At 38.7% G+C, this 21,126-nt stretch overlaps 1 protein-coding gene and 1 non-coding gene across 21 annotated transcripts; both read right to left on the minus strand.

Moving 5' to 3' along the window:
- Positions 1–238: 238 nt before the first annotated feature.
- On the minus strand, positions 239–18,921 carry ANGEL2 (angel homolog 2). Of its 20 annotated transcripts, none has more exons than XM_081489809.1 (11): positions 18,725–18,921; positions 17,026–17,092; positions 16,182–16,507; positions 14,444–14,698; positions 10,868–11,124; positions 10,006–10,075; positions 8,189–8,610; positions 7,008–7,134; positions 6,543–6,600; positions 4,431–4,594; positions 239–2,653 (listed from the first exon to the last, which is right to left on the minus strand). In XM_081489809.1, exons 4-11 carry the CDS (start codon positions 14,448–14,450, stop codon positions 2,502–2,504), a joined length of 1,257 nt encoding a protein of 418 aa, XP_081345935.1. In that variant the 5' UTR covers positions 14,451–14,698; positions 16,182–16,507; positions 17,026–17,092; positions 18,725–18,921; the 3' UTR covers positions 239–2,501. The 20 variants fall into 20 exon arrangements, with proteins under 20 accessions (XP_081345935.1, XP_081345934.1, XP_081345933.1 ...); XM_081489808.1 differs by having other exon boundaries at positions 18,684–18,921; XM_081489807.1 differs by lacking the exon at positions 18,725–18,921 and adding an exon at positions 18,513–18,605.
- TRNAW-CCA (transfer RNA tryptophan (anticodon CCA)) lies at positions 3,209–3,280 on the minus strand. Its single transcript has one exon. It is a non-coding gene; the product is annotated as a tRNA-Trp (tRNA).
- Positions 18,922–21,126: the final 2,205 nt, after the last annotated feature.

The raw sequence follows: 21,126 nt of genomic DNA on the forward strand, positions 1-21,126 counted from the left end.
AAATATAAATGGTGTGATTTTTTTCTTATTTCTCTTACTACATACTCATTCTACTAAACTAATTTATCACTCTCACCCTTGTCTTCTTCCACAGTTTTCAGATTCTGTATTAAATTTATCGCTCTATTTTGGTGTATCTTAATTCACTTATTGGCTTCCTTATATTTTGGCATCACCCAAAGCAACAAGTGAGTTACACAGCTTACCTCATCTACCACAAAACCTTCAGGCACAAATGTACCAGTACAATCATTTATTAGGTAACTTACATGGACACAGTGCAAATGACTTGACAAAGTGAATGTTTTTCCAACCCTTTGAACTCGGGATCTCTAATTTAGTGTTTTTAGGAAAGCAAAGGGTTAAGAACAGACAGCTGCTAAATTCCAAAAAAGACAATTTCAAACACACCTACTGATATCAAAAGCTATAGTAAAACCAAAATTTCATTACAGTAATATATCCCTTTCCATTTAAAACCTGGATAGCACAGCAGGTGAGACGGGGAGATTTGGTTTCAGCAGCTAACCAAATTTCATTGCTTTTGGCAGGTAAATACAAGGCTCCAACAGTTATTAACTCTTCTGATCAAACAAAGTAAAGACAAGTGGACAGTTAATTTTAGTGGAGCTTTAAAAGCCTGTGAGAGAGTTACAAACGACTCCTTGGCCTCCAGTACACATAATAATACTTTATTCTATGAGCTAAAGTAGAAAGCAGTTTTATGGGGTTAACTCAAAGTGAAGCACGTGAAAAGGGCCTAAAATCATAATCTATTAATCAGGATACAAAAAATTAAGTTTTCAGAGGTTTTCAGGGATGTTCGTTTATCAAGAATACCTATATATAAAGTTAGTTGTTAACAAATTCATACAGCACAACACAGTTATCCATGAATCTTCATTTTTCTTTCCCTAATACTAAAAGGAATAAATATTCTATCTGCTGTTATCATTTGCTGATGACAATATCTGCTAATCAGAACATGTAATACTTTGAAAACTGTTACTACAAAATGTGGAAAATCCTAGAACTATATGGTTAATACTGTTAAGTTAAAAAAAAAAAAGTCACACAATCAACAGAAGTATTTCTGTAACTATAACTTTTACTAGGCAAATCCTTATAACCCACATGCTTTTTGGGGGTGTTTATCTGGTTTATTTATTTTTTAATAATTGTAGTAAATACTTCAGTAGAAAAAGTCTGAGCCTATAAAGTAACTACTGCTGCTAATTTAAAATGAAGCATTCTATTAAGAAAACCCATTGTAAAAAACGTTTATAATTCAGTATAATTCAATATAAAATTACTTAGTAAAAATGTACATACTTCTTTGATCCCAATTCTAGAAAAGAGTAAATTTTCACTTAGGTCTTAAAATGTTTGATTCAAACACTGATTAAGAGCCAACTGCAGGATTTTTCAGACCCACTCTTAACCGCTTTATAAAAAAGACCAGCACCATCTCACACTGCTGTATCATGATAAAAAAAAAAAGACAAAAACCCAAAACATTATAGAAACCACAACAGTTAAACCACAACAAAACAGTTACAGAGTCTTAGGTCTCCAAGTTAATATCTCCCCTCTAGAGTTCTGCTGGCTTCCTCTTATTTCTGAGGCAAATAAACAGAATCTTATAGCTGCCACTTTGTTCCAAATACAAGTTTCCTAATAAATTTCTACAGGATTGGTTTAGTAAAGTAAAATCTTTCCTTCAATCCAGAATCTTTTCTTGAAACTAAATTAAAAAAAAAAAAGGAAATTACTAGGGAAACCCAAGGCATGACCCCAGTCTCTGACTCTCTTAGGCATCCTGTACAGTCCACTACAGGATGGAGAGTGGGCTTGTCCAGAACACCTCATCCTACTAGTTATGGTGACCTACATTTTCCCAATAAAATGCAGGCACATTACATGGCTCAGGATGGTAACTGAATGGATTAAGCAACTGGTACAGTTCTAAAAAGCACTATCAAGCCCCATCAAAGACAAACTAAAATGGTTAGATACTTGTGAACAACCCAATGATTTCTGAGATGAATGAGTTAGGACTCAACAGACATGATCCTTGTGATGAAATCAGGCCTTCTGGAAGGGAATGAGTTGTGGTTTGCAAGAACTCAAAGATATTTTGGATCCACTGTAAAGCTTGTTAAAAACATGAAATTCTTTCCTAAGAGGACTAAAGAAGTTGCGCCGTATTTAAAAATCACTGTCAATTTTACTGGGATTTAGAATAAATATTTACAACTTTTTTTGCAATAAACAGCATTTAGATATCACTTGTCAGGAAAATATTTTTTCATTATTAAAAAAGAAAAGTGTAAACTTGTTTCTTCTGTTACCTGTTTCAAACATTTAACATAAACCTCTTCAGAAATTTCATAGCGTAAAAATAAATAAACATGCAAAACTCTTTAAGAACAACTTTACATTCTTTGTGGGGGAAAAAAAAACAAACAAACAGGAAAGCAAAGTATATATGTAATCAAGAGTCAGAGTTCAAGTCTGAATTTAGCCAATAAAGGCAGATGATCCGAAGAGTTATTTTCATTTGGAAGTCCATTAACAGTCCATAAGTCTTGTTCTGTAAGAAGTGACAGTCTGGCTAGGAGTTTCAAGCCACCAACCAAAGCAACTTCAGCTCCTACATTAAAAAAGCACATACATATTTAGTGAAACAACAGGTTGTAAATTGGCCACAGAAGTCTTTAAAAACAAAAAAAAAAGATATGTAACTTGACACTGCCCTGGAAGTCTAATATGAACCAGTTTAAAATATGGTTAGTATTTTATTGAGTTATAACCTAATTATAACTCTCAAACAGCAGTCTCAGATGTTGTTTTCCTATTTCAGATTTTTTTTTTCAATTTCAAGTTCTACAAACAATCTTTAGAAGAAAATATCAATGTAACACATAAGAATGTTAAGAGTAATTTGAGATTGACAACTAAGAAATTCACCCATCAACTTTTCTGTAATTGTATACAACCGAAAGACTAAGCCACATCTAAGTAGGACATTTATTAAGTGACTGCAGAATAAATTAGTATAATTTGGTCCCAGAGAGTCAATAGTCACAGAAAGGGAAAGGGAAGTCGCTCAGTCGTGTCGGACTCTTTGTGACCCAGGCTCCTGCGTCCGTGGGATTCTTCAGGCAAGAATACTGGAGTGGTTTGCCATTTCCTTCTCCAGGGGATCTTCCCTACCCAGGGATCGAACCCAGGTCTCCCGCATTGGAGGCAGACGCTTTAACCTCTGAGCCACCAGGGAAGTCACCAATAGTCACAGAAGTGGAGTAAAAGAAGACAGGCTCTTAATGTTAACATTGGAGATGCTGGTCCATGGCACACTCCCGCCTTCTAGTGGATATATATAGTATGACAACTACCAGAACTAAAGAACAAACTCAAAGCAGCAAGGTTATTTTGAAGAGTTGATCTAGGGAAGAGGAGTTGGCCATCTCCTGAGTGTTACTAGTAAGGTTATTTTTGGAGAGTAAGAAAAAAACAGAAGGGAAAATTGGGAAAGAAAAGTAGCATTGAAAAAAAGAGGAAAATCAGAAATGACAAAATAGCTGCCCACATTTAGGATTTTCAGTTTTCTAAATACTTTTTTGACTCCTGGTTCCCTGGTGTAAAGAATATGCCTGCAATGCAGGAGACCTGGGTTCAATCCCTGGGTTGGGAGGATCCCCTGGAAAAGGGAACAACAACCCACTCCAGTATTGCCTGGAGAATCCCATGAACAGAAGAGCCTGATGGACTACAGTCCATGGGGTTGTTAAAGAGTCAGACACGACTGAGCAACTATCATTTTCACTACTTTAAACCTCATTTTCTTCTCCACATTAAATCCTTTGACCAATATTAATACTTTGTTTTCAATGAATCATACAAGGAAAAGTGTTTCATCACCTTTGCTTTTTAAAAACATACTTTTCAGACTTCTCTTTCCAGAAAGAACCAATATTCCAGGGTCAACATGACAAAACTGTCAGCTGTTGGCAGTACAAGCAAGGCCCTACAATGAAGGCAGCATACCTTAGTAAAATTTAAGTACAAAACTGTATGATGCTGCTGTTGCAAGAAAAACAATCAACTGGTGGCGAGTAAAAACCAAAAGGCAATATAAACGATCTATAAAGTAACTCAGAAGCTGACTGGGATTAGAGGCTAGAGCTGAGGATGTAATTCACAGGGAATAACTTGCTTCGAGCTATTTCATTGCCTCCATCTTTTGCAGGTGATAAACTGATTTACTCAGATACATTACCGATCTGCCAAATATATTACCAATTTTAAAATATTTTTAATTTCTAAATTGAGAACTTCATCCAGATGTTTGGCTTTCTCCGCTTCAGCCCTGAAATTTTTAGTTACCATGCTCTCAAGCAGAATTTAAGATTACATGCATTTTTCACCTGGCTGCTCAGCAACACCTTCCTTTTCAGCAGAATAGAAAATATAATCCACAGTTATGGCACTTCGGGAATGACAGGTGGTCACTTCTGGGATTCCAGTGTCAGGAAAATAATGTGAATAAACAGATGACAAGCTGAAATGGTGCTGTAAATTTGAAGATAACCTAAATTGGAGGAAAAAAAAACATCCATCAAGTTTTTCATGATTTTTATAATTCCTCCTACTTAAAGCACTTTTTCACTTAAATTTCCAGACAAAACCAGACATTAGGACAATATTTATTTAAACAAACCATATCATAATTTCACATTTCTTTATTCATGCAGTGATATCCAAAATCCATTAACAGGGCTATAATACGTGGGGTGGGGTGGGGCAGCTCAATAATTAACATACTAATGTGATTTTTAAAATTAATTATAACACATTTGAGAGCCTTCACTAGTAAGTAAACACATATGAATATGAACACATATTCTAAAATAATTTGTAAGTTTGCTGCTTCTAAGAAAGAAAATTAAAGTGGCCTTTAGGAATACTATTTAGAACTGACAGACTTTTGATGTCAGAGGGGCCATATTTTTCCATGCTATGGTGGTTATCCTTGCTATGGTGTGTGAGATAATTTTGTACTGCATCTTAAAACAGCTTCTATATAATGGCTTACAATTACCCCATTTTTTAAATACACATGATGTTACAGGCAAAAGGTTTAAAAATCATCTCCCATTAATACATCAAGAATGTTAAGGATATTTTATATCACAAAATAAAATTTAAAAGAAATTTTTTTGTTCATCCAACACACATTTATCAAACATCTTCTAAGTTCCAGGCACTATCTCTTCTTAAGTGCTAAGGATACACAGATAAAGATGTTGCCCTGCGTTTAAAGAGCTCATAGGTCAGTAAGCACAGGTCATTGCTTCAAATCGCTCTACTGCCAAGTTTTAGAAACTTTTTATATCTAAGGACTTGTATTTACAATATTATTAAATGTAAAATATGTCTACTGCAAACTGTTCTTACTACTAATACTAACGTTTTAGTTTACAGATACAAGTATGCATATAAAGACACTGTATTTTAAAGATATAAGTACTTTTTCTTACACCCTATTGTGTTATAAAAAGATTTTAACTCAAAACTAAGTATTTGCTAGTAAGAGTAGCCTTTTTAATAATCTCACTCAGGGAAGTTTCTACTGTGAAAGGTTTAAAATTTTTTAATAATTTTAATTAAAAAAAATTGCTCCTTTCTTACTAGTTCTTATATGTGAGATATTTTCCCAAAACAAGATATGCAAAATATAATAAGACTAAGAAGGCAGATAAAAAGAATGAGAGGTGATTCTGAAATTTAAACGTTAAAACAAAAGTCAAAGCTATAGGAGAATCACACTATGAAATAAACAATTAAGCCATTTTGAGAATCTCCTAAGACACAAATGTAAGTCTCCATCCTGTTGTATTAAATATATATGTTTTTCAACCACAGCCCTAAGCATCCATGACTCGTTAATAAAAACAAACCTAGGCATCTTTACATGGCTACCTATGATGACCTTTCCCTGTAGTTTAAGAGACAAGTTTAGGTAATTATTTTTTCTACAGCCATATTCATTTTTTTGGATCAATTCTCCTATAGATTTATTTTTGAGATCCAATAAGCAGTTAAAGGAGGCTAAGGATCCTCTTGAAATCTCAAAGATATTTTTCTGTGATCTTCACCTTTGTTTTATGTAATAGCAATAAATTTTAGTGGGTTCAGGTCCATGGACAAATTGTTTCTATAAACAACAATGCTTAAGCACTTACTGTATGTCAAACACTGTGTTTTACATACTTTGCCTCATCTAATCCTCACAACAACCCAAATTATAAAGAAACTGAACCTTTTAAAAATGTTAAATTTCTTGCTTAAAATCACACAGCTAAAGAGCTGTAAAGTCAAGTCAGGATTAGAACTCAGGTCTATTTGACTTAAGAGCCAGTGTTCTTCACCAGCACAAAGTATCATCAACTTTATTTTTTAACCAAGTGATTTTTGAGAAATTATTTCTTTACTCAACTAGAGTCAGCAAATGTCTACTGTTGCTTTCCAGAACTCACTTTTCAGCTGTTACTAGGACCTCTGTTTTGTCCAGCTCTGTTTGTGTCAGATCACCGTCTGTAAGAACAAAGAGAAGCTTATTAATACTATCAGTGTATTGTTTTGTTCTACTTTGCCTTAGAGTACTTTTACTCTAGGAACAATATTTAAGGCATATCTAGTTTAGATACATGCCTCCTTAAGTGGTTCATCTCAGAATCTCTATTACGACGGTCTCCAGAATTAGCAAAAATAAAACACAAACATGTCCAAAGCAACATGCAAGTAATTCATGCAAAAGTAATTTTGGAAGTGGATTTTCAAAAAGGTAATCAGAGTTCTTAAAAAAAAAAAAGTGAATAACTCTATGCTTTTATATATGAATATTCATCTCTGAGATGTTATCCCTTTAAAAATTTAGTTTTATGCCTTCAAAGGGAACACTATTATCAAGAAGACTGCCGAAATGGATTGCAAACACTTACCTGGCTTTTCTACTTTTGGTACCTGCTGTACCTCATACACACAGTTCTGTGAGATACCTAGGTTTGGGGGCCAAATTGGAATAGATAAAATTCTTTGTCCCCGTGAAGACTGTTCCTGGCCAGATACCTAAACAAAATTTCAACAGGTATCTTAGGTGAATAGATTTTAAATTATGCACTGAAAAGTTTATTTCTTGAATAAAAGGAAATCCAAAAATGGTAAATATTATCCTTTATTCATTATATCACTTGTGCTTGTAAAATTTTGCTCAATACAGTTCAGAAAACATTAATTACATAAAAATGGTAATCTTTTCCTATGCATGTTTTTCTCGAATTTAGAAATCTAAAGGATCTATAGCTTTGGACTAATACTGCTCCTCCTTTTTCTACTACCTGCATTATAGTTCCTGTTATATAAAATACTAAGAAAGATGAACTCTCATAAAATTTTTAACTGTCATCCAAAACTCAGTGGTGAGGGCTTACTTTGGTTAAATGTACTGAAGAGGAAATTATCTGAACTAAGCAGAAAAGAACAATAAAAATAAAAACATGGGATAAATTATACTCCGCTGAAGAACTGAAATATTTATCCTTATGTAAAGGAAAATTTATGTAATAAGCAAATATTAAATCACTGTTTTTCCAACTCTTTTGCCCACATCTGGCATTCAAAACGCTATTCTGCACCTGTGAGCAGTTCCTTATTTATGAAGTACTCATGTCTGTCAATGCTTTTATTTTCCTTCTTCACCCCCATTCTGAATTTTTTGTTGGCTCCTACCTCCTCCAAGCAGAATGTTGTCACAAATAGATGGAAAAATGAATTAAATCCAGTGACTATAATTACTTATGAGTAGCTATGGATCTACTGGAGAAGGAAATGGCAACCCACTCCAGTATTCTTGCCTGGAGAATCCCAGGGACGGGGGAGCCTGGTGGGCTGCCGTCTAGGGGGTCGCACAGAGTCGGACACGACTGAAGCGACTTAGCAGCAGCAGCAGCAGCAGCAGCAGCAGCAGCTCTGGATCATCACTGCAGCTTGGTACAGTGAGGGTACTGACTCATCTGAGGTTTTCAAACAGCTCTAGGATGACTTTACAAGGCAAAGCTCTGTCCTCACTTTACAATGAAGACAGAGACTACACCCACCTCCTAATAAGGAGGGGTACACTTACCTTCCCTATGGCAAGTCCTTCATAATTCAATTTTCCTTCCTTAATAAAACTATAGAGTGGAGAACCAGGAACAGAATTAAAGTCCCCACACATAACAATGGGGCAGAAGCTGCCGTCTTTCTGATGGGCAACACTGGAAATCTCTGCCAGAAGCATTGCCAATTGGGTCAGTTTAATGTCACCTCGCCTTGGGTTATACAACAGATGTGTGTTAGCTACACAGATGGCAGGGGAGGCAGTGCTTGCAATCTTGGGCTGCAAGAGCAACACTAATCCGACATTGTCTCTGTCCAATAGAGGAACATCACGGCGGTAGAATTCCACTGGGTTCACTGATAAGAGTGAAAATTTGGAATGTTTGAAGCAAATGGCACAGCCATCAGGTTTCCTTCCTGTCCGCATCTTGTATTCACAGTGATAACCTGTAAGAAAGAAAAAAAATTTTAACAAAGATGACTGTTTTTTTATACATATATGAAAGTATTAGAACTGTGTTTTGCTACACTTGCAAAAAATAATATGTATGGCAAAACAAAATTCTAATTTTTGGACAATGTTTGTGAGTGAAGTCTCTAGCCGTGTCCGACTCTTTGCAACCCCATGGACTGTAGCCTACCAGGCTCCTCTGTCCATGGGATTTTCCAGGCAAGAGTACTGGAGTGGGTTGCCATTTCTGTCTCCAGGAGATCTTCCCAACTCAGGGATCAAACCTGGGTCTCCCGCATTGCAGCAGACGCTTTACCCTCTGAGCACCAGGGAAGCCTGGACAATGTTTACCAAAGTGTATTTTTAAAAATATTAGTAATGTAGATGTTAAAAAGTGTTGGAATCAAAAAAGTCTACGACTGGGTCAAATAGATTTTTTTTTACCACCAGACTGCCGTGTTACATACGTGTATGTTATCACACTCTCATTTCTATCCTAACAAAAGTCAGAGTCAAGGCAAAGACAGTGACCTTATAGTAATCTGTCCCCTCTCTCCTGACCCCAGATCTCTCACCTTTTTGCCTCTAACTCTTTCCTGCTTGTTCCACTCCACACACAGCAGATTCTATTGCCTCAAGGCACTCCAACCTTCTCTTAGCCATCTCCACTACCCGGAATACTCCAGCCACCACTTGTTTCTTCACCTCCTTTAAGTCTTTACTCGAAAGTTGCTTTCTCTGATCATTTTGTTTAAAACTGAAAGCTGACCCATCTCCCCTTTCCTGTGCTTTTCTCCAGAAAACTCTCATTACCTGAGGTACTATTTACTTGTTTGTTCAGTTTATTCTTGGCCTTTCTCCACTAGAACGTCTGCTCCGCAAGGATAGAGACCTGTTAACTGTTTTGCTCACTGCTGTATCCCCACTGCCTTCAACAGTGCATGCATGGTGTACAGCAAACACTCAAAAAAGTACGTGCTGAATGAATGAATGTAACGTAGGCAGCATTTCTCAAAGAGATGGCCTGTTTCTAAAGGTATTCATTCAATCAGGCACTGTGGACACGGGTGTTATAAAATGATGAACTAGATACAATGGTCCCTGATCTCATGGAACTCAGAATCTTAGGAGTCTGGTAGTAGGCAAAGAGACTCCTAGAAAGGCAGCTATGAAGAGATTCTTGCATACTTTTCCATTTGAATTAAAATATGTATCAACACAAAAGTTCCAATTTGAAACACTTCAATCTTTTCTTGACCTCTTGAAATGGGTATCAAGCTGTTTTTCAAAATTAAGATTTTTAGTCCAAATATATCACACACCTTTGTTAGCAAGCTATGCTTTAACAACCCATTAAGTAAATCTGGCTAAAATAAAAGTTACATCTGTACCCAATGATTCCAAACTTGGCCTGATCTCGGTTCCATAATGATCTTCTTGAACTTCTTGCAAACAAAGTACCTTAGAAGAAAAAATGGCTTGAATTAAAACAAAAAAATACAAATATGAATTTTCTGGTGCTTTTGTTTTAAAAATACGTTTCTAAAATTCTAAAAACCTGATGAAAGCTGAAATAATTTTTTCCTGTATAAATCTATCAAATTAATGTCTCCAAATTTGATCAGTCCCCAAAACCATGACCTTTACTCACATGAATCCCTCTTATTATCCAAAACTGGTATTTCCCAAAGGAAATATTTATAATTTATATGCTGGAATATTTTTCCTGAATTTACAAGTTCATTCATAAATCCTTCTAGTCTTAAGAGGTAGTTTTTTGAATGCTATCATCTAAATTAATTTTTGCATGAATTATTAAAATTTTCAATCAAAGGAAGTATTTATTGAATACTTAATATGGTGCCAGTCCCTGTCTCAAAACTGACTGATACTTAAAACTTTTTGGATCTTTTCTGAAAAGTTATATAATCATTTATATCAACAACCATTAGCAAGCTATTCCTCCAAAGTTATAATACCCTATCTAAAGCTGTTCCATCATCTTATCTACAAAAAAAGTTTTTTTTGGCCACACTGTGGCTTGTGGGATCTTAGTCACCCAACCAGGAATGGAACTCGAGCCTTGGGCAGTGTTAAGCAGAGTCCTAACCACTGGACTGCTAGGGAATTCACCTGTAACTACATAGGTCTTCCCTTCTTACTTCACAAACAAAAGGGATAAAACACCATTTAGTTCAGAAATGAATCCAACGTTTCCTTAGGTGAAGAATTCCGATGATATTTTACACTTACATCTGCATCAAAGTGTTTAATTTCTTTCAGAATATTGGGAAACCTAAAACTCCAGTGTAACACTGGCCGCCGGCAGTGCTTATAAAGGTGTGAATTGTCTTCCAGTAAATCTTGTGAAAGTATATTATAGGACATCACTGAAAAGTCAAACTTGTTCTCACTGTCTTCACATACGGGGTCAACATTTTCGTCTCCTAGGATCTTCGTTTTTTCTTTATTATGGTTACATATATATTCCCAATGCCGTTGTATTGTGCCTGTTAAAATATATTAGACAAAATACAAAGAATTGATAAAAAAAAAAATAGACCATATATTTTCCTGCACATAAATATTTTTTGCCTTTCAAAAATTTTTATAGGCAATGAACAGAATGTTTTCCCCTAGGAAATAGCACTGTAGCACCTCATGACTAGAAGTGGTCGTCAAAATGTTTACAAAGACCATAAAATGATACACTGACTGATCCAAGAGACACAAATCATGTTTAAGAGGGTTCAGCAAGTCATTCTGGAGGCTCTGAGTGTGTGTTAACAAAGGCTATACAGGAGTCATGGTTTCTCACTTTCCCACAGTTATGTCATGGATTTGCCTCAGACGTGCTCAGCAACTTCATAGCCAGGACAATATACTTGTATGGCACAGCTGGTCTTTCAACAAGATAATTTCATATTGTATTTTATCACCTACCAGTATGACAAGATCATCAAATGCTTAACTATGTTTCTGAGACAATTCATGAGAAATCTGGTTTAGATGTGAATGAAGGGTATATAATGACAACAAATGGCAGCGGTAATTACTGGAAGAATGCTAACGAAATAAACAAAAGAAATATTTTTAAGGCACGCCAAAGCAAAAGTTAAATGTAACACAGCTATACAATGCTAGTAAATGATAATTCCTGATTGACAAACCTAGCATGCAATAATCAGGAATGTGTAACAGTTCATGTTCTGCAAAGACACCTTGTACACTGAAAAAGTATTGAGAACAAGATGAAATAGCAAGAGATTCTGAAATTATAAGCAGTCTTTGATTTAGACATGGCTACTTAAAAAAAATACATAAACACACACATACATTTATGTATCTATAGATACATAAACACAGTACCACATATATGTATAAATACTCATACACAACACACATACTCCTTCGATCTTCCTCTCCCCACCAATAAAGAGGATACTCTTACTGTCATGAAAGCCATGAAGACAAACATGGAACTTTTTACAGAATCTATAAGCTTAGAAGAAGGGAAAAACAAGAAATGGGATGAACTTGGGAAACAAAAAGATTTGAAGATGGACTTTCAAGCACAATTAGATGATATGAGAAAATCTCAGCCCTAGAATATCTCCCTTTTCCTGTAAGGCTTTCATTTCACTGATTTAGAATCCCTAAATTTCTCCAATTAAAAATTAAATAAAAAAATAAATTGAGGAAGAGTATTCTAAACATGGGGGGAAAAGACTACAAAGAAATATATCACTATTTTTAAGAGTAATTATCTCTGATACGAAGGACTGTGAAAGATTTTTCCAAATCTTCTGCAATTATAATATATTTACAGAATATCAACACACTCTAGTGGGGTGGGGGAACTAGCTGCAGGCAGTGAAAAGGTACAAACTTTCAGTTGTAAGATAAATAAGTACTAGGGATGTGATGTACAACATGGTAAATTTAATTAACACTGTAGTATGTTCTATATGAAGGCTGTTAAGAGAGTAAATTCTAAAAGCTCACATTACATACAAAATATTTCTTTCCCCTTTCTTTTGTATCTCTTTGGGATGATGGAGGTTCACAAAACTTATTGTGGTAATCCTTCCATGATGTATGTAAGGTAAATCATTATGCTGTTCACCTTAAACTTAGACTGTGCTAGTAATGTCAGTTGTATCTCAAAAAAGGCGAAAGAAAAAAAAGTATCAGTACACTCCAGAAATGTCAACAAAGTAAAAATTTTAAGTGACGTTAATCAGACTCCTTCCCTCAAAATCTAAAAGCTGATATCTGCTGCACTGAGGAACAGAAATTCTGACCAGAGGACAGAAGAGGAAGGTAATTTTTATGAATAGTGAGGTCTGAGTGGAACAGGGGAGTTGGAATTATGATACCATAAAGGTACTAGGAGCCTGAGGAGAAAGGTAAAAAATGATAAAGTAAAGAAAATCAAACAAAAGCGTTCAACTATCATATAATTTAGCCCAGTGCTTGTCTTGTGACCAGGAGAGGGAAACTATCCCTTATCCTTCACTGAATATGGAGAATCCTACTCCTAAAGGCCTTTATTTTTGGGGGCTACAAAATCACTGCAGATGGTGATTGCAGCCATGAAATTAAAAGACACTTACTCCTTGGAAGGAAAGTTATGACCAACCTAGACAGCATATGAAAAAGCAGAGACATTACTTTGTCAACAAAGGTCCGTCTAGTCAAGGCTTTGGTTTTTCCAGTAGTCATGTATGGATGTGAGAGTTGGACTATAAAGAAAGCTGAGCGCTGAAGAATTGATGCTTTTGGAGAAGACTCTTGAGAGTCCCTTGGACTGCAAGGAGATCCAACCAGTCCATCCTTAAGGAGATCAGTCCTGAATGTTCACTGGAAGGACTGATGCTGAAGCTGAAACTCCAATACTTTGGCCACCTCATGCGAAGAGCTGACTCATTGGAAAAGACCCTGATGCTGGGAAAGATTGAGGGCAGGAGGAGAAGGGGACGACAGAGGATGAGATGGTTGGATGGCATCACTGACTCAATGGACATGGGTTTGGGTGAACTCTGGGAGTTGGTGATGGACAGGGAGGCCTGGTGTGCTGCGGTTCATGGGGTCACAAAGAGTCGGACAGGACTGAGTGACTGAACTGAACTGAACCCCTAAAGGCCAGAACTAAAGCTACTTATACTGACTCTGCACAGCTACTGTGAGATTCATAACATAGTTTCTATGAGGAAAACAGAACTGATTCTTAAGAACTGATTATCGAGAACACAATTCCCTCATAAATTGGGGACTGTCTATGGTTTTAGCCACAAATCATTAAATCTTTTTATGTATATGAGTTGGAGAGGGTTCTAGTCATACAACAAAATGTTAGCTATCATCATAAACTTACAGCACTACCCTGGTGGCACCGCTGCATTAAATTCATTCATGCTTTCTTATAAAATATGTATATGTACAGGCATATAAAAGCATAAGATTTGTATAGTCCTGGCAATTAAGAGTTTAATTGAGTTTAATTCTTTTGGCAATTCCATTTTTTTAAATAACCAAGACCATAAGATGATCAATCATTACAGTAGCTTTCAGACTTCTACAGGCTGTATAACCCTTTGGCATTATTTTTCATGTCCTGACCATCGACCCCTGGTAGGCTGGGACTGGGACTGGGATGATGGAGTAAACACATTTTATTCTGACCACATTTGCTTTGAATAAACATACAGAAATTTGTTCGAATGCTAGGGTTCCATGGAAGACAATTTGAAAACTACTGAGAGAGTGGACAGTCTTTGGCTTTCACAGACTTCACAACATAAATTCACACTACAAAAGTTTATATACCTTCCATGTCAGGAGGAACAAGGTGGTCACAGCAGAGAAGACAGATGAGTCAAAAAAAGCAAGCAATTAGGCCTGATTGGGTTTCTAGGGTGCCTAATTAAAAGGTCATAATTGGGTCACACAAATCCTTCAAATACCACTTTAAAGTGACAGGCAAGTTAGCAATGCTGTTCTCTTGATTGAAAAGTAGTATTAGTGAAATATCAGAAGTCACAAATATGGCTTAACGAAGAGCATTTTCCTTATTCACAAAACCTAGGAAGAACGGACATATAGAAAGTCAGGTTGCAATCAAAGTTTATCGGTCTGTAAATGTAATTCCCCATCCATTAAAGGGAAAACACCACCACCAGGATTTTCTGAGTACCTACTATGAAGCCAACAATGTGTTAGGCACTTTGAATATGTCTCACTTCATCCTCCACAGGCTTTCAAAGCAGGCATTATTTTACACTAGGAAACCAAGGAGCAGAGAGGTTCAGGAACCTGTCCAAACTCACACGGTTAGCGGTGGAGCAGGATGAGAGCAGGAGCGTTTCCTAAGCACATGCCTGGGGTCACTACGCCACCTCTCCACCCGAGAGCCCACTAGATTCCCAGAAGGCTAAACGGAAAAGGAGTGTGTCAACCCGATGAACGATGACTATGTGACTGAGCAGCCATCTCGCGTCCTCATACAGCCTTAGATGATGGGTTGTTCTTAGGAACCTAATTTTAATGATTCTAAATATACCTTTCAATCATTCAAACAAATACTTGTTTACAAACACATTGGTGGTTAACCACTATACAAATAGATTTCCACTTCTTTTGAGTAATTAGAATTTCTACTTAAATGTGTAGAGGAAGTCCTACTTAGAAGAGCTCTAACTAATCTAGCTCTGACTCCCAGGTGAGACTCACACTGAACGCCTTCCTTTGACAAACTTATGTCAGCTCCCTGCAAATCAACACCCACACAGCCGATTTCCAAGTATCTTCAGAGGAATGATCTTCATCCACAACTGTAGCTCAGTGAGAATGACAATTCCAAATTTACTTAGACTACTCCTGTATACTTTTGGAGGGGGGCAGGGCTGGCAGCACAGAGAGTCTGGTGAATTGTTGAGAGTACAAAGAACAGGAGAAAAATAGAAATAACCAAGATAGCTAGAAAAAACTGTCTCAAAGTTGAGTAAGATGTGGTTAAAAGATAAACTTCCCAAAGATTCTTGATTATGTCTAAAGACCCATCATGAGAAATATAAATTTAATAAGCTAAAATCTGATTCTGTAAGAAAATATTTTTCACTTATGATTGTTTCTATCTAAGGAAATTCTGTTGTCTTATATGATAACGCTAACATTAAAAATGAAAACATGATGTTTTTTAATAGATCTGTGGAATCCCAAGAATACATGTACCAATTTCTAAGAAATCTAAGAACCTTTGTTTCAAAAATAGTGAATTTTAAAATTATTCTTAATGTTTCCATCTGGTTCTCTATTGTTTTCCAACTTTATATGAAGAGTGACTTTTATTTTTACTGCCAGAAATACACAATTAATTGAAGATTTTTTTTAAAAGACTTAATTTAAAAAAATAATTTCCATTTTCCTAACAGAAAAGTATTGGTTAAAAATAAACACCAAACACCTCTAAAACCTGCAGGAGGTTTTCTTAAGAATTAAATATGAAAAGTTTCAATTACTCTATGGCTTACGTCTATTTCTGCACCAAGATAAATGTCACCTTTACCTTGGTGTTTTCTTCGTTTTGATGAAGGCTCATCTCCCTCAGAGCTCATGATGTAACTAGAGAGATGAATCAGAGAAGTCTGGCTCAGGCTGTCAGGTCTCCAGTTCCAGTACTGAAACGGAGCTCCAGACTCAAACAAACAAGGTGGTCTCCAATTTAATGAGAAATGCCTACTACTGAAGTATGGGTAAGGAGCACGAGAATAATGTCCAGGCCACCTCATACAACTAGAAATATGTCTGTTCCAGCAACACTTTTGCAGATCCTCCCACGGTGTAGTCCAGTCTCTGCCCAGACTCTTCTGGTGGTGGGGTAACATGGGGTATCTAAAAGAAATAAATACACTCCTTGAGGCACCACTTTTTGTTCAGCTATATAGCACACAGAATCTAAATCTGTTTCCTCAAGGGAAGGTAATGTCTAATATTTAAAATCTGACTTCTCAATCTGAAGGATTTCACTGTTAGTAGCAATACCTCAAAACGCTCCCTAAACAACTATGAATGGTATTCTAAACACTTAACAGAAAATCCACCAGCCTCCCCAAGTACCAGATAAACTTCTAAAAGTCCACACAATTCAACTGAGAGATAAACCAATCACCAAACTGTATTGAGTAGCTTTCTAGCATCTAATAAAACCTAATGGACAAATAAAACCCACAGCACACATAATACTTAAATATAGAACACATAAGCTGACTATAATAAAAGCGAATCTCTCTAACCTGGGTTTGGAGTAAAAATACATTTCTGAACAACTTTTTTATACCAAGGTTTTATTTTACAAACATCTTTATAGCTAAGAAAACAAAAGCCTATCACTACTTCACGAAACTACCTACCTCTCCTGCTGATCAGTATATAATTTATTTTTCCATGCTACTTTTTTCTCTTTTAAGCTTGCTCCTCCTTGAGGGAAATGAAAAAGAATTACTTACTAGAAATTCACCAACACTCCAAACCCAACAGCACCAGTTATCTGATACCAATTATATGATAGGCTCGATCATGAAAAATGTCTCCAAAATAGTGTTATCATTATTTTGAATAGATATATTGCTCTCAGGCTCTCTTATGAAACAATGCAACTCAAACACTAAAACACTATTCTGGCAAATAGCTACAATCCTGAGAAAGACTCCTCCTGTCCTCCAGAATTCATTAAAGCTACATTTCCAAGTCAGTGTCAATAATGTCCACTTTCATCACCAAAGGAATCTTGTTTAAATTGTATTTACTGTTATTTGACTTTTATATATGTTTCAACAGCATTTACATTTTTATTATATAAATTTATTGAGCAGTTTACCCTTTCTCAAACTGCTCTCTAAACTCAACATAATTGTAAACTTGTAAAGGCAGACGTGGGTAAGTCTATCCTGTTTTGTGACAAGTCTGAAAGCCATAGAGATTTGGAGAAAAGCCATACACCTTCTATCCCAATAAGCTACGGTATTCTAATATAATACTTGTACTACAAAACTTTTTTTTTTTTGTACTACAAAACTTATTCGCTGTATTTGTAGTTACTTATACAGACTTTTTATTTTCTCTTAAATTGATGAGCTCTTTTGGAGCCAGAGCACCCTAATTCATTTTAATCTGGGTCTCTTCTCAAGTGCTTAGCACAGTGCGTGGCACACAGCTGGTACTCAGGAAACGCTGCCAAGGGAACAGTCAAGTCTCCAAAACCTGATCCCCGTAACTTATGTAAAAACTAAGAGGGTGCTGTGTTTCCCACGTGTGATAATACACCAGTCAGTTTCATATGGTACACAATTAAATAATATCTAAGCATTTATTTTAAAATGTATTAGAAAAAAAAATCAGTATATCAAAGTCAGCAACTCATGGTTACTACTTAGGCGCTAACGTGGGCAGCACCTCTTGAAATGCTTTTTATTAAAAGATAAGTCAATTTCACAAGTAAATTATCTGGTAATATCGATGTGGAACGAGAATTTGGTCATCATCGTAAAAGGTTGGGATCCCAGGGTCGGGGCGCGGGCGCGGGCGCGGGGGGAAGTTTGCGAGGCATCCACACACCAACCGAGCAGCCCCTGGGCGTGTGCACAGGCGCGCGCCTTCCTCGGGGTCAGGCCGCCCCGGACCCACGGCGGACGGCGGCCTCGCTAACTGACCCGCAGCTCCCCGCCCGGGGCTCTGCGGGGCTGGGGCCGAAGGCCGGGGACCCGGAGGCTCGGGCTGGGTCACGGGAAGTGGGCCGGGGCTCCGAGGCCAGCCCGGCCCGGGAAAGCACGAGCCCGGCCCTCGGCCGACGCGTTCGGCGCCTCGGGCCCGCGCCCCGCGGGCCGCGCGCCGGGTTTACCTATCCCTCAGGGTCTCCAGAGGTCTGTCCCGGCGGCACCGCGGCCCGGACCCTCTTCCTCTTCCAACCCCGACACCCCAGCCGCCCCGCCCCGGTTCCCCCAGGCCGTCCGCTCCCGCCCCCGGGCCGCCCGCCCCTCCCTCTTCCCGCCCGCCACCCAGCCCTACTGACCGGCCTCTCCCCACCACACAGCGGCCGTAGCCCCTCCTCACACAGCGCCACGCTTCCATCTTTCTACTCCGCGGCCTTCCAGTTCCCGGCTCCCGGTCAGACGTCCACCTCTACAGCCGCTTTGGCGGCGTCAAGCACCAGGGGCTCCCCATCACTAGACGCGGGGCCTCGCGGCCCAACTGCAAAGCATGCCGGGAAGTTCGATCTTGCCCGCCGCCAAGTCCCCATCTTGCGCTGCAAAAGTCACCAAATTGTCTCGGCGCCAAATTGTGTTCAAGAAGCATGCGCAGAGCGCGTGAAGCAGGCGCAGCCATTTCTGAGTAGGGCGGAACAGCCGACTTGGGTCTTAAAGAGACAGGAAATTAACTAAGAGCTGAACAGCTTGATGGCACCCCACTCCAGTACTCTTGCCTGGAAAATCCCATGGATGGAGGAGCCTAGTAGGCTGCAGTCCATGGGGTCGCTAAGAGTCGGACACGACTGAGCGACTTCACTTTCACTTTTCACTTTCATGCATTGGAGAAGGAAATGGCAACCCACTCCAGAATTCTTGCCTGGAGAATCCCAGGGACGGCGGAGCCTGGTGGGCTGCCGTCTATGGGGTCGCACAGAGTCGGACACGACTGAAGCGACTTAGCAGTAGCAGCAGCAGAACAGCTTGATTAAAGATGATGGGAGGGTTCACTGCAATTGGGCTTCCCCGGTGGCGCTAGTAGTAAAGAAATACACCCCACCCCTGCCAATACGGGAGACTGAAGAGACGTCGGTTAGATCCCTGGGTGGGGAAAATCCCTTGGAAGAGGGCATGGCAACCCACTCCAGTATTCTTGCCTGGAGAATCCCACAGACAGAGGAACCTGGCGGGCTGCAGTCAATAGGGTCTCACAGAGTCGGACACGACTGAAGCGACTTAGCAAGCACGCACTGCAGTTACTGTTAAAAAAGGGGGGAAAAAGTGTATTTGTATCCGCTCAGGGTAGGGAAAACTTCTCTGGGTTCCCACAGAATTGTGGTACCACAGATTTTTTCAATTAATTTTTCGGGACCACGTCTGCAGAGTTCACTTTTAAATGCCCACCTCTGTTCAGTGCAGATTGCAGGTGCAGTGCCTTGCTTTTGCTCCTGGCTCTTCAGGAGTGGCAGTTGGGTTTTTTGTGGTCTCTTTTTTGTTTTTGATAATGAGCCCCAACTGTGCTGTGCTTAGTCGCCTAGTGGTGTGGGACTCTGCGACCCCATGGACTGTAGCCCGCCAGGTTCCTCCATCGAGAGGAGGGATTCTCCAGGCAAGAATACTGGAGTGGGTTACTGTGCCCTCTGCCAGGAATCTTCCCCACCCAGGGATTGAACCCAGGTCTCCCACATTGCAGGCAGATTCTTTACCTTCTGAGCCACCAGGGAAGCCCATGAATACTGGAGTGGGTAGCCTATTCCTTCTCCAGGGGATCTTCCCCACCCAGGAATGGAACCGGAGTCTCCGGCATCGCAGGCGGATTCTTTATCAGATGAGCTACCAGGAACCTTGCCCCAACTGTGCATGCACACAATTGTTTTTAGTCCTTTATAGTTTCTTTGTATTTTGTTGCTCAAGGAGATGTTTACCAGGTGCAAGCATTGCAGCCAAGGGTCTCAGGTCTCAGGTTCCAGACTGTCTCAAAGTTACTGCCAACACTGAATTAAGGACTGCTGCTGCTAAGTCACTTCAGTCGTGTCCGACTCTGTGCGACCCCATAGACGGCAGCCCAGCAGGCTCTGCCAACCCTGGGATTCTCCGGGCAAAAAACACTGGAGTGGGTTGCCATTTCCTTCTCCCATGCATGAAAGTGAAAAGTGAAAGGGAAGTCGCTCAGTTGTGTCCAACTCTTTGCGACCCCGTGGACTGCCGCCCACCAGGCTCCTCCGTCCATGGGATTTTCCAGGCAAGAGTACTGGAGTGGGGTGCCATTGCCCTCTCCGGAATTAAGGACTACTGAACCCTTGTTCCTAAGGGAAATACAGAGTTAGGTTCCCCGGAACCACTGATCACAACACGTTAATCACTAAAGCAATATATAACCTTGTTTTATTTATTGATTTATGTTTGTTTAAAGACACTTTATTTACTATATATTTTTGATTCAGTAACTTTGAATTCATGACCAATAGCACTGTAATTCATACCAAAGTGAAGCATAAAAACACACGTGTTTTCTCCATAAGGCACATCACAGACTCTAGGAACAACAGTGTTTCAGCACTACCTTTGGAGGCCATTTTAAACAGCAAAAAAACTTATGGGGAAAAAAAGCACAAGTTTTTTTTAGCACTTGGCACTAAATAGACTGTGAAGAGGACACTTCTTTATAGTGTGAGAGCTGAAAAAGAAGGCAGCGCTTTGCTTTCTTAGACCTCACCTGGAAACATGCATGCTGGGAAACCAGATTTTTCACCCCTCTGTACATGTCCA

This window comes from Giraffa tippelskirchi, chromosome 5 (assembly GCF_054371585.1).
Source record: "Giraffa tippelskirchi isolate mGirTip1 chromosome 5, T2T-mGirTip1v1.2.pri, whole genome shotgun sequence".
In the NCBI taxonomy this organism is placed as follows: domain Eukaryota; kingdom Metazoa; phylum Chordata; class Mammalia; order Artiodactyla; family Giraffidae; genus Giraffa; species Giraffa tippelskirchi.